This window comes from Psammomys obesus, unplaced genomic scaffold (genome assembly GCF_907164565.1).
Source record: "Psammomys obesus unplaced genomic scaffold, mPsaObe1.curated_primary_1811, whole genome shotgun sequence".
Classification (NCBI taxonomy): domain Eukaryota; kingdom Metazoa; phylum Chordata; class Mammalia; order Rodentia; family Muridae; genus Psammomys; species Psammomys obesus.
The window spans coordinates 12,829,739-12,842,608 of NW_026586550.1; the positions used below are offsets into that span (position 1 = coordinate 12,829,739).

General features: G+C 43.2%; 1 protein-coding gene across 4 annotated transcripts in view; it reads left to right on the forward strand.

The window, feature by feature from the left end:
* Positions 1–12,870, forward strand: part of Mgam (maltase-glucoamylase) — a 140,639-nt gene that overhangs the window by 60,974 nt on the left and 66,795 nt on the right. For all 4 annotated transcript variants that reach the window (XM_055602126.1, XM_055602127.1, XM_055602128.1 and 1 more), the window contains 15 exons: positions 217–329; positions 1,409–1,534; positions 3,111–3,239; positions 3,479–3,589; positions 3,876–3,938; positions 5,228–5,362; positions 5,769–5,856; positions 6,788–6,926; positions 7,701–7,834; positions 7,951–7,985; positions 8,077–8,193; positions 8,520–8,668; positions 9,265–9,349; positions 10,249–10,305; positions 11,351–11,475. In XM_055602126.1, the coding sequence (XP_055458101.1) occupies positions 217–329; positions 1,409–1,534; positions 3,111–3,239; positions 3,479–3,589; positions 3,876–3,938; positions 5,228–5,362; positions 5,769–5,856; positions 6,788–6,926; positions 7,701–7,834; positions 7,951–7,985; positions 8,077–8,193; positions 8,520–8,668; positions 9,265–9,349; positions 10,249–10,305; positions 11,351–11,475 (1,606 nt within the window). The remainder of the gene's footprint in view (positions 1–216; positions 330–1,408; positions 1,535–3,110; positions 3,240–3,478; positions 3,590–3,875; positions 3,939–5,227; positions 5,363–5,768; positions 5,857–6,787; positions 6,927–7,700; positions 7,835–7,950; positions 7,986–8,076; positions 8,194–8,519; positions 8,669–9,264; positions 9,350–10,248; positions 10,306–11,350; positions 11,476–12,870) is intronic.

The window sequence follows — 12,870 nt, forward strand, 5'->3', positions numbered from 1 at the left end:
AAGAAAGACAAAAGACAAGGCACACTAAACTGTAAACACCCATGGCTTGAGGAATTTCTTTTAACTTCTTCAGTTCTGTGTGGGCCTACTCCAGATCATCTGCTGTCATTACAGTGCAGTAGCAGAAAAAGAGTGAGGATTTCAGGGCTCATCCTTCCTCAACGTGAAAATGATGTATCATGGTTATCAGTTTTTTTTTTGTGTGTGTGTTTTCAGATGTGACTTTCCAGCCCTTGCCTGCCCTGACCTACCGCACCACAGGGGGCATTCTGGATTTCTATGTGTTCTTGGGCCCAGCTCCTGAGCTTGTCACTCAGCAGTACACAGAGGTGGGAAGGAATTAAATTGACTCTGCAGCACATTTCTTGTTTCAAATCCCATTTTCTTCAGCACATTTGCTGTTCCAAAGCATGCATTCATTACTGTAACTGTCACATGATAATCATAATTGATGGCTTTCACTGAGGCAGGAATATTGTATAATGAAGAGCAAAAGAAAAAAAAAGTCATCCTTATAGCTGTTGAATTTATACCACCTCTATACATTATAGATGAGCAGATGCATTTTCACGCAAACATTCTAGTAAGCGAGTGACAGCACTGGTGTAGATGGTTGGAGTGGTGATGATATGGTAGGAGGGGTGGTAACTCTTGGTGGCAGTGGTAGCAGTTTTACTAGAGCTAGTAGTCATGCTGGTGAAAGTAGTGATCGTGATGGTGATGGTGTAGTTGTTGAAAGTGATGGGTACAGTGATTGGACTGGAGTGAACGTGATGGTGATGTGACAGCTGTGGGGAGAGGAGATGCAGCTGAGGATGCTAAATGTCAGTGTTGTGATAGTGACGTCAGGGGGGCAGAAATGATGGTGGAAATGGTGGTGATGGTGGTGGTGGTGATCGGTGTATCGTGGTGGCCACGACTGGCTATGGTTGTGAGTTTTAAGATATTTTGATGGTCATGATAGTTGTAGTGGTGAAGAAGCTGGCATCTGGTGTCAGGGACTGATGTGACATTGATTGTACAGTAATTAACAAACACGTGTGCAAAAGTATTGCCACTGTCATGCATTTGAGACAACGGCATATACAATTAATTTTTTATAAACACCCTGTGGGATGGATAATACCAATATCCTGTTTGACCATAACAAAGCAAGCACAAAGAAGTTACTTCATTAAGCCCAGGCTCACACTGCTGGGAGGTCCTGCAAATCATTCTCCGAATCTGGCAGTTTGTGTCACAGTCACATAAACACACACATATACCACATGCACACACATGCAGACAGACACACACACATAGAGCACTCTTCTTTCTTGATTTAAATTTGTAGATCGTGTAGCTTTGGAAAAATTAATTTTCTTACTTTTTATATGACCTTCATTCAGCTGCTTCTTCTGCTTTCTAGTTGATTGGTCGGCCTGTGATGGTACCTTACTGGTCACTGGGATTCCAGCTGTGTCGCTATGGATATGAGAATGACGCTGAGATCGCCAGCTTGTACGATGAGATGGTGGCTAAGCAGATCCCCTACGTACGTACATGTCATGGTGTATGGTCTCTGTGACCCCATAGAGAGCTCAAATGTCCCTATTTTAAGACTTGTCATATGAGTTCTGCTAGGACACAGTGCTTCATCACATGACTCCAACAAAGTAATAGCATCTTAGAGCACTATTGCTCATAAAGACGGGGAGTCTGTAAGGCTGTGCCAAGACAGTTTCTGCAGTATCATGCTTCCATCCCTTTTTTGAAAACATGACTTTAAGACATTCAGTCATAATGTTCTTGGTAGGAATAAGAGATTTTTCTAACCATAATTATGTCTAATAAATGTCCTAAACTCAGCCAGCCCCCATAGATGTAGATTTGACTTCAGTTCCAACACTGTTAAAGCACTTCATCAAACCATTTGATCACCATCAAGTCTGTTGCTTGGTGAATGCTAGAGACTTAGATTGAGATTCAGATGGAAACCCACAGAACCAGCCATTTTTTAAAATTAATTAATTTTTTATTAATTACAGTTTATTCACTTTGTATCCCGGCTGTAGCTCCCTCCCTTGTCCCCTCCAATCCCCCATCCCTCCCTCTTCTCCTCCTCCCATGCCCCTCTCCAAGTCCACTGATAGGGGAGGTCCTCCATCTCTTCTATCTGACCCTAGTCTATCAGGTCTCATCAGGGCTGGCTGCTTTTTCTTCTTCTGTGGCCTGTTAAGGCTGCTCCTCTCCCAGGAGGAGGAGATCAAAGAGCTAACCCTTGCGTTCATGTCCAAGACAGTCCCTGTTGCCATTACCAGGGAACCCTCTTGGGCTACCTGCCATGGGCTACCTCTGTTCAGGGGTTTTAGTTTTGCTCCATGCATGGTCCTTGGTTGGAGTATCAGTCTCAGAAAAGACCACTGAGCCCAGATTTTTGTTTCTGTTGCTCTCCTTGTGGAGTCCCCTCCAGGTCTTTCTATCTTCCCCTTCTTTCATCAGATTCCATACACACTGCCCAAAGTTTGGCTATGAGTCTCAGCATCTGCTTTGATACCCTGCTGGGTAGAGCCATTTTTATTGAGGACTCAGGATCCAATACTTTGAGGGGATCCTGTAGAACACTATCACAATTTATTGATTTATACTTAAAGTTTTATTCTTAAAGTTTGTTCAACTGATGAGAAGTACCTTCTGCAGTGTGTCAAAGAACAAGAACTCTTTGGTTTCTCTGAACGTTGGCTATTACATGCTAACTACATATTTTGTTTCACATTGCACTGAAGTACTTTTACAGTTTATGTTCTATTAGCACTAGAGAGCTAACCTTATTTTCTTTGAAAAAGAACCAATTTCAGAGGTAGCTTGCAGGGAATATCATTGCCTTAGTTTCTTACCCAGTACTCTCTCTTACAATGTTTATTTTTATCTTTTCAGTAACCCTTTCAGACAGGCATAGGCATGATCTATCATTCTGTTGGTGGCTTTGACTCCAACTCTTGGTCATTCTGTTCTTGAGTGGGAATTAGAAAACTTACTGATAGTCCCAGGGTCCATACTTACAGTATGAGATAGCTCTGGTTTTGAAATGCGGCCCAGAAGCAGCCACTGCTCCCTTGTGTCATCCCCAGGATGTGCAGTACTCAGACATCGACTACATGGAGAGGCAGCTGGACTTCACACTCAGCTCCAAGTTCACTGGGTTACCAGCCCTGATCAACCGCATGAAGGACGATGGGATGCGGGTCATCCTCATTCTGGTTAGTCCTCCTGTGGCTGTGTAGGCTGTGGATGGGACACTGGATGGGCTTGTGTGGGGATGGCCTTAGACTGTCTGTCCTTTCCTGTTCTTACAGAGAAATACAGGTGTGATCACTACAAATGTAATTCTTGGGTGTCAAGAAACCTTACAGTGCAAATTGAAACTGGGGACTTGCCTTTTTTCTATCCACCCTCATTTGATCTTAACTTTCCCACCTACTATGTGTCCTGATTGCAGGACCCAGCGATTTCTGGCAATGAGACACAGCCCTATCCTGCCTTCACCCTGGGTGTGGAGAATGACGTCTTCATCCGATACCCCAATAACGGAGACATTGTCTGGGGAAAGGTATGCACTGGGTGGTCACTCAAGGATCCTCACCCTGGGCCAGAATCCCTGATGTTGTGTACGTATATTTGGTTTTCATCCATTTGGTCTTTGAGGTCTTGGTTTTCATTTTATAGCCAATGTTTATTGACAACAGTTAAGAGCTTCGTGGAATCCACTCTTCTGTAGAACAATCCTTAATGAAAGCTGAAGTCCTAGGACTAGGGCTTAAAGTTTTCTAGGAAATTCTGTCTATGGCATATTGTCTGAGGCATTTCTACTGATTGTTCTTTTTTTCTCCCCACAGGTCTGGCCTGATTACCCTAATATCACTGTGGACCCCTCTCTAGACTGGGACAGTCAAGTCGAGGTAAAAGCCCTTTGTGGATGCTGAATGTAGTCAGGGTTGCCAGGAAGATGCAGCTCTATCTAGGATACTGGATGTGTATACACTTAGGACAGAGACTTGTGAGGAAGAGTAACTTGGGAACATTGTTGCACTTGTCAGCTAAGAGGCATTGTTTTATGTGTAACAATGTTTTACTCAAGTTATCATGTTGGCATTATTGACCTTGGGATTTAAGACTCAGACTGCTCAGGTTTTCTGTCCATAGTTTCCCATGTCACGGTGGCAATTTCAAATCGCAGGCTTCCTGGGGCTAAGGATTACTAACTCATAACTGGATGCTTAGCTCTAAGAGTCCCATCATTTATCTGAATAAGACATTTCTTTTCCTTTAAAACAGTTTGCAGTATTTGTCTTCTGTTACTTGATTTTTTTTTCTGTGTTTCTTTATGTTCTCACAAAGGCTGCTGCATACTCAGGCATGAATCAGGCACTCATGCTTCCCTCCTGCATTGGACCCTAAGATTTTGCTTTTACTTTTAGTTGTGGTCTTGTATTATTAATTTGCTTTCTTCTGTGAGTAGGCTTTTCCATGTATTAGAGCCACGTAGCCTGGGTTTCAGCCCTAAATATTTTTCTCCTCTTCACTTGCATTTGTTGTTTGGATGACAGCATTCCTGGACTCAACTGGCTCAGGACGTCTCAGGCTCTCCTCTTGCCAAGATGTTATCCAATGCGGTGATGCAGCCTGTTTATTTTTATGCCAGTTTTTCTCTGAAACCCCTTTGACTGGTATTCTCAGGGCTGAGATTAAGTGTCTGGCCTGACCTTTATCAACAATCATATATGGGTGACAGGGATTGCAGCAGTATGTGCTGCTAGGAGGTGAAAGATGTTCTCGTGTACCAGGCATGTGTAAGTGTTGAGCTGATGTCGAAGCTATGTGTGGTTCATGAGGTGCAGCTGTGGTCTGGAAACCTTGTTAAGGTCAGGGTTAAAATCATGTGGGCACGAGTTAGAAAATTTAAATTCAGGTTTTCACTATGTAAAGTCCAGGATCACTTTTAGCAGCCTATTTTGCACAATATGGATGGTCTCCAAAAACTGGAAAGTTATGTTTTTGGGGTTATATATCTTTACTCTACAATTTGTTCTAATTAGTCAGGAATATCATATTACATAGGCTCTGGTCAGACATCACTATGTACAACTGTGGATGTATGAGATTTCATGGAATTAAGTTCTTAGTAAGTGCCTACGTTCTCGCATAACATGTTCATTTACAGTAAGTGGATTGTCTGTTACTTTGACAGCAATACCGAGCCTATGTGGCCTTCCCAGACTTTTTCCGTAATTCAACTGCCCTGTGGTGGAAGAGGGAGATTAAAGAACTCCACGACAACCTTGAGGATTCGGCAAAGAGCCTGAAGTTTGATGGCCTGTGGATTGTAAGTGTGTGTGTATGTGTTGGTTGCAGTATGTGGATCCTTGGCATTGAGCAAGGTGATAATGAATTCCAGAGAAGGAGATAAATATAGCAAAGTGCCGATCATCTGTCAAACTTAAGGACTGTCCTCACTGAGGAACTTGTCTGACGTTTCTGCTGTAACAACTTTACAATAATGAATGGAAATTCCTTCAAACCTGGTTTGTTGTAAGGGGAAAAATAGATCATGTTGCTAGTCATGTTGAGGTCAATTGTTCTTTCTGGGTTGTGCTTTCCTGGTGGTTCAGTCCTCTCTGGACAGCATTTACACAGAAGCGATTGCTTGAGATGGAAGGTATATTTCTTTGTTCCTCATCTCACAGGATTTAAGTATGTTTAAAAATAATCCATTATTTTTCTATACATAGGATATGAACGAACCCTCCAGCTTTGTGAATGGGGCAGTCCCTTCTGGCTGCAGCAGTTCTGATCTGAACCGTCCTCCCTACATGCCCCGTAAGGACCTTGGCAATCTCCCGTGGTGGCACAATGGCTGGAAGGAAGAAGAGGCTGGCATCCTGGTGTTACTCTGACCAGCAAGGACACCTTCCTGGGATGGTTTTGGTTAAATGGGGCCTGAGACGAAAGCACATTATTCTATCTAAGTGGAGATGTTAGAAAATTTCCTGAATTTGTCCGGAAATCATGCAACTACGATAATGTCTCTGTGGTGTGACAGCTTACAGAATTTCTTTTCTCACCGATATGTGTCGTGATTCCCCTTTGCATGGAGCTCATGGACTTTGGAGTTAGAGTTATGCGTATCTATAACTTAGCTCCAAATAGTATAATTAAGATGTGTGGTGTTACCCTCCAGGGACATTACCACATCTAACTTTTCTAAGCTGAAGGCGGTAGAGCACCCTATCCTCTCACAGAAATGTAATAAGAAAAGCATGGGAAACCTGTTTATTAAAACTTATGGGACTGGAAAGATGGTTCAGCAGTTACGAGTGAGTACAGTCTTGACAGAGGACTCATGTCAGGTGGCTCAAAACCAAACCACTGGAAACTGCAAGTCCTGAGTTTTGGATGCTTTCTCTGGTCTCTGCCACACAAACACACATGCTTTCATGCACACACACACACACACACACACACACACACACACACACAAATAGATCAAAGTAAATCTTATCATGACACTTGTACCTGGACCTGCCCAGAGCGAATATTTGAATATTCTTCCCACACCCCTATTTTCTTTGGTGAATTTGATGTTGAAATGCCTTCAGTTCCCTTGCTGCTTAGAGAAGTTCATTGTTCTCAGGCCCCTGGGAAGGGGAGTAGGAGCCAGGGAGGGGCCGTTAGTCTCAATATCTCCTAGAAAGTGGTCAAGAATTCGGAGTCAAGGCTGAGCTTCACTGACTTTCATCATTTTCTTCAGATGTGGAAGCCAGGGACAGGGGCCTGAGCAGCAAGACCCTGTGCATGGAGAGCGAGCAGATCCTTCCCAATGGCTCCCGGGTGCGGCACTATGATGTGCACAGCCTGTATGGGTGGTCCCAGACCAGACCCACCTACGAGTGAGTGGCCCTCTGCCTTCTCCAGTTGATGGAATCTAAAGGGACAGTCAGTGATGGGGTTATCTTCCCTAATTTGACCTTCATTTCCATGAGCTGAAGAGCAATTTAGCTATAACTTTGTGATTATAATTGAGAAGGAAGTGTTAAACCATGTACCATGACATCAGTGAGAAACTGCTGGTGATAATACTACTAAGAAGTAGCTTTAGCTAGAAGGGACAAAACAGGAAAGGGAGGGCTGAAACTTCGCTCCTTCATTTCAGAAGTGGATAATCTTTTCAGATGTCTGCTATTTTATTTTTATTTGTTTCTTAATTTTTCTGGACACTTTGATAAGATATTCAATTTTCTTTTATTGAATTTCACTGTGTTCTGCATTCAAAGTATAATACTAATTGTCCTTTGGGAAACTTTGGAAAGGAATTTCTATTCTTCCCCCTCACATATAGCAAGCCAAGTATTGGCTAAATAGCTAAGATCCGTTTTTGCAGGCCTACCTTTTGGTGACAGCTGGTGGGTTCATCATATGATGAGTTTTTTGTTTGTGTTTGTTTTTTGTTTTGTTTTTGTAAATGAGGAAAAGGCATGTACAGGATTCTCCTGGCATTAAGATTCCCATTGCCAGCAGAACCCTTCCAAATCAGATTTCCTGATGCCCTCTAATGATGCAGCAAATATTTGCCATCCTACTCTAAGCACAAGGGTTTGGAGGAAAGGCTCTATTTGTTTCTTTCCCCTGCCTCTTTTCATTATACCATCTTGTGTTCCAACCAGAGCTGTGCAGGAGGTGACAGGAGAGAGAGGGATCGTCATCACCCGCTCCACATTCCCCTCTTCTGGACGCTGGGCAGGACACTGGCTGGGAGACAACACAGCTGCCTGGGACCAGCTGGGGAAATCCATCATTGGTGTGTGGGCTGTGCCCAGGGCTTCTGCAGACAGGGCTGGGAGTAGGGTCCTTGGCGAAGGGGGAGGAGGCAGAGGATGAGTGTCTGTCCTGACCCTGCTGCACCTGTCATTGTAGGCATGATGGAGTTCAGCCTCTTTGGCATTTCCTATGTAAGTGTCCTTTGCATGCTCCTCCTCCCTAGCAGGGTGGCAGGGTCTCAGAGAAAGCAGCAGGTGCTCATCTTGTTCCTTGTTGTTTCAGACTGGGGCAGACATCTGTGGGTTCTTCCAAGATGCTGAATATGAGATGTGTGTTCGCTGGATGCAGCTGGGTGCCTTTTACCCCTTCTCCAGGAACCACAACACCATTGGGACCAGGGTAGGCTGTCAGCTCTCTCCCCTATATTGTGTCACTGGAAATGACACCCCAGGTTCTGAGAACATTCCTGCTGTCTGCATTCCTTGGGGAGTTTTTCAAAGCCATTAAGCTTCTTTACGGTTCTTTTCTTTTCTTTTCTTTTCTTTTTTTAATTTTCTGAGGGAATTTTGCTTATTTTTCTCAGTTCATTATGAATATTCTAGAAGACTCCTATATAATTTTCTTTCTTTTGTGGTGTGGTGTGCAGTTCTGATTGGCCTTGGATGATATTGAATTCCTTAGGTGTCTTGGGTAGGCTTTGAACTTTTTTTCTCATTCTGCTGTAGAGACAAGACCCTGTCTCCTGGGATGATGCCTTTGAGAATATTTCCAGAAGTGTGCTGCAGACCAGATACACCCTGCTGCCATATCTCTACACCTTGATGCACAAGGCCCACACGGAGGGCAGCACTGTTGTGCGGCCTCTTCTCCATGAGTGAGTGTTGAGCAGGAATCCTGCTTTCTAGCAAACAATTTACCTTTCATGGAGGGTGGAAGTAAAAGAATCCAAGTAGCTTTCCCACATTGGAACAGTATATCCCCTTTTTTATGGGCACTGCCGACAGAAAATGTTTTTCACTCTTTTAATGCAGTGTCACATAACTGTTGTGTTGGATGGAAGACATTTACTGAACTCATAGAATGAAACTCCCAAGTCGAACAAAGTATTTTTCTTTTCTGGCTCTATGAAGACTCCTCTATTTGGTGTAGGGGTTTTGTTTTGTGGATCCTGATCACAACATGTTCATGTAAACAAGGAGGGCATGCCAAGGAGAGATGGCAAGACACCATGTGTTCTTGCACTTATGACAATGAGGAAATGGAAGATGCTTTGTAGCAGACAGTGTGTTTCTGAAGTTCGAAGGCTACAACACATAGGATGTTAGTTTAGTGTGATCCTTGTCAGTCCCATGAAGTAGAAAGAAGGCAGAGGAGGTAGCTGGACTTCTGGGATCTGAACTGGGAGACTTCTTCAGGGACCTGTTCTGCGTCCCATTGGGATCAAATTGGCACCTTCACTTCCCCTTTTAGGTTTGTGTCAGACCGGGAGACCTGGAGCATAGACAGACAGTTCCTGCTGGGTCCAGCCTTCCTAGTCAGCCCTGTGCTGGAGCCTGTGAGTATGGAGACCACTAATGGGTTGAATGGCTGGATTGGCACAAGTTATGGTGTGAGGGGATCTTGAGACACGGTTTCTTACTTTACATTTGTATCTTCTGATACTTCTGAGTTCAACTGCATGTCTTAGTGGTTTTTTCTTTTCCTTTCTCTTTTTCTTTTTTTGCCTTTAACCCTTTAATGCAAGCCTGACATCTCTAATTTACAGGACAGCTGAGAAGAGGAGCAGCGTTGCCATGTATTTAAGGATATAATCATTTCTCAGATAGCTAAGCTAAAGCATGTAGGGTCAAGTGCAAGAAATGTAATGAGTCCTTATTTTCTGTTTTTTTAAGATTAACCAGAGACCTATTTGTGGCAATGTATGTCACCTTATGTTTTTCTGTCCTTAGGTATTTCTTCTTTTTTGAGATTATAACATAACTACATTGTTCCCCCCTGCCTTTGTGTCATCTTGTGATACTAGCTAGTTTTCCCCTTCCTTCTATACATGGTCTTGAAGCCAGAAATTAATTTACTTGCTCTGTGTATAATGCTTTTAAAAAAGTGAGTAGATACTTAACACACCTTGCATCTTCTTAAGCCTGAGAGGTTTTCTTCTGCTGTACACTCCACATTCCTACTCATTTCATTAACGAGGGGATAAATATATTTATAAGGGAGTGTTGTTTGTTTATTCTCTGAATTCTAAGGGGCTTCTTGAAAGCACTTACTTTCTGTAGTCTAATTTCTGTTGCTGCAAATGGAGCATCATTCTTGACACCATAAGAGAGAGGAAGTAATTTCATCTGATCCTGTTAGCTTTATTATCATTTTAACTCCTCACCAATGTTTACTGGTCACAGTTTCCTAGATAGCTGAGTTCACTGCCCACACTTTCTTTGTATTCTATTTCAGAACGCCAGAAGTGTCAATGCATATTTCCCTAAAGGCCTCTGGTATGATTATCACACGGTAAGTTTGTCATTGTATTTATTAAATTTAGAAAGTGGCAGCAAAGGAAGTGTTAGGATATGATAGATACCAAGTGTAATGCCACTTCTGGAAATGACCTCTTGTGGTCTTGTGGCCACTTTACTCTCTGTGATCTCATTTCTTACCCTCTGACCATGACCGGTTACCCTCATGCATGCATCCTGCAGTGGCACTCTGAGCTTCTCACTGCTGCCAGCCTTGTTTAGAGTCGTCTTTCTGTGTGAATCTATCACTTTGCCCTCAACTCTAAAACAGCAGTGTTCCAGTTCCTAGCAGAGGACAATTGCAATGTGTCATAGTCATTGTGGGATCGGTTATTGGGTCTGCTAGTGACCTGTAGTGAACTGACATCGATACTGCTACTCTACATCCAAAAGCCTGGGGCAGCCTCACAAAAAGGAATCATCTATCACAAAACGGCAATTGAAACAACACCGGGAGAATGATACCATGCTCTTTTGAGACAATGTAGGAAGGTTTCAGGCTCTGTATTAGGTCACTCTGTACCTCCCAGAAGGGACAAGGTAAAAGTGTTAATAAGGGAAGATAGAGTTGGGAATACTCTGAAGAGGATATATAAATAATGCTATTTACTTGGATGTTTTCTATGAAGCAGGAGTCACAAGTGTTAGTGACCTGATAGGAGTATGAGTGAGAGTGAGGAGAAAATCAGTGGCCTCTTTGTGAAAGGAAAGTTCTTATATTGCCCTTGAAGAGAATGTGACAGCGGCTAAGAAGGTGTGACAATTCCCAATGTTACCTACCCAACTTAGAAACAGGGTGTAGAGTAACAATGGTTGGAATCCACAACCCTCCTCTCTAAACCAGCCCCTCTACCAAGGATAGACGTTCTCGCAGGATCTTAAGGTTTTAGATACAGCAGCTTTAACACAGCAGAGGGGAACAGAGTATGAACACTGCCTGTGTGGAGTGGAGGCGACCAGGCAGTTTGTTCAGGGTCTGCTGTGTGCACTGTCCAGGGAGGTGTGTGCTCTTTGGCTCATCATCTCTTCTCCTGCCACAGGGTGCAGATATCAATTCAACAGGAGAGTGGAAGACCTTGCCAGCCCCTCTGGAGCACATCAATCTTCATGTCCGAGGGGGCTACATCCTGCCATGGCAACAACATGCCCTGAACACAAACTTGAGGTGAGTGATCGGAGGGGGGCTCTGTTTTGCATGCAGGTGAGCTCATTCTTTTGTGGTGAAAGTCATGGTTACATCAAGTGTGACTCTTAGGACCAAATTTGTTTTCTGCACACACCTTCTGTGGTATATGAGCATGTGCTTTGCCCCTTCTCACAACTGCTGCTTTGCTCACCCCTGTTGACTTGAGTCTGCTAAAGCAGCAGTTGGAATGTAGTGAGGAAGGATGATGCTTCCACCTCCGCGTGTGTGCAAAATAACTGTGTGCTTGCGTGTATGTGTTTGCACGTGCATGCAAGTGTGTGTGATCACACTCTGTCCTTGGATATTTCTTGTCCTGTTCTTGAGAAGCTGTGGACTGAGAGCCCCACCCTGATCGGCTTTGAGAGACCTTCTTCTCTGTTCTACTTTAAACCCTCTTAGTCTTCAGGACACTGACTGCTCTGGCCATCAGCATCCCAGCTTTTCCCAGGGCTGTTGCAGCTTTAGTTGTGAAAGCTCAAGTGTTGAGAAAACTCTGTTCTGGTTGGTTGCTTACTCTCCTGCCGTGGTCTAACTATCTCCCCATGTTCGCTGCCCTTGTCCCACTCATTCTCAGTTCTAGATTGGCATCTCCAATGTGTCCTTCTAACACATTAATTTCCCACATTTACCCTGACCCCAAAGAGCCTTTTCTGTGTTGTGATTCACAATGGATTCAAGAGCACCAACTCAAGTGTCCAGTGTCTCACTTTCCCTTGATAACATTTTGGTCCAAAATTGAAACTTTAATTTCTGCTAAAGAGCTCCACCTTGATGCCAGTATTTTACTTAGATAATTAGTGTATTTATTTACAGCAGACAAGGATGTGTTAGGAGGGTAGAAACCTATCTTTTTCTTTGACTATCCCTCCCTGCTTTATTTACTGAAGTTACTGACTTTTATGAAAAGGTGTATAATCCAATGACAAATTGATTTTTTCCTTCTCTTTTCAGCTTCAGTCCATTCTGGACACTCATATAAATTTATCTTGCAAAAATGAAAATTTTATTTTTCTCTATTCTTGAAATCTGGACTCCTTCACTAGTGAATCCATGTAATATCCCAGTGAGTTTTCAGGTCGAGCACCCACATTTCATGCATTGTCTTAATAAGCATACAGACCAGCTATGCCCCAGACATGACTGCAAATGTAACCACCTCACTAACTACCTTTGGACGTCTTCTCTCAGTGTCCTTTACACTTGACCAGTCTGTAACATCTGCAACTCATGTTCTTCACCGTCCCTATCCCCTAGTCCATTTCATCTCTCAAGTTTCTACTAAATCATCTATTGTGACTAGCCTGTATTAAGTATACAAATTAATCATGAAATATTTCTTTGTATATATATGTAATACATTGAGCATTTCCATCT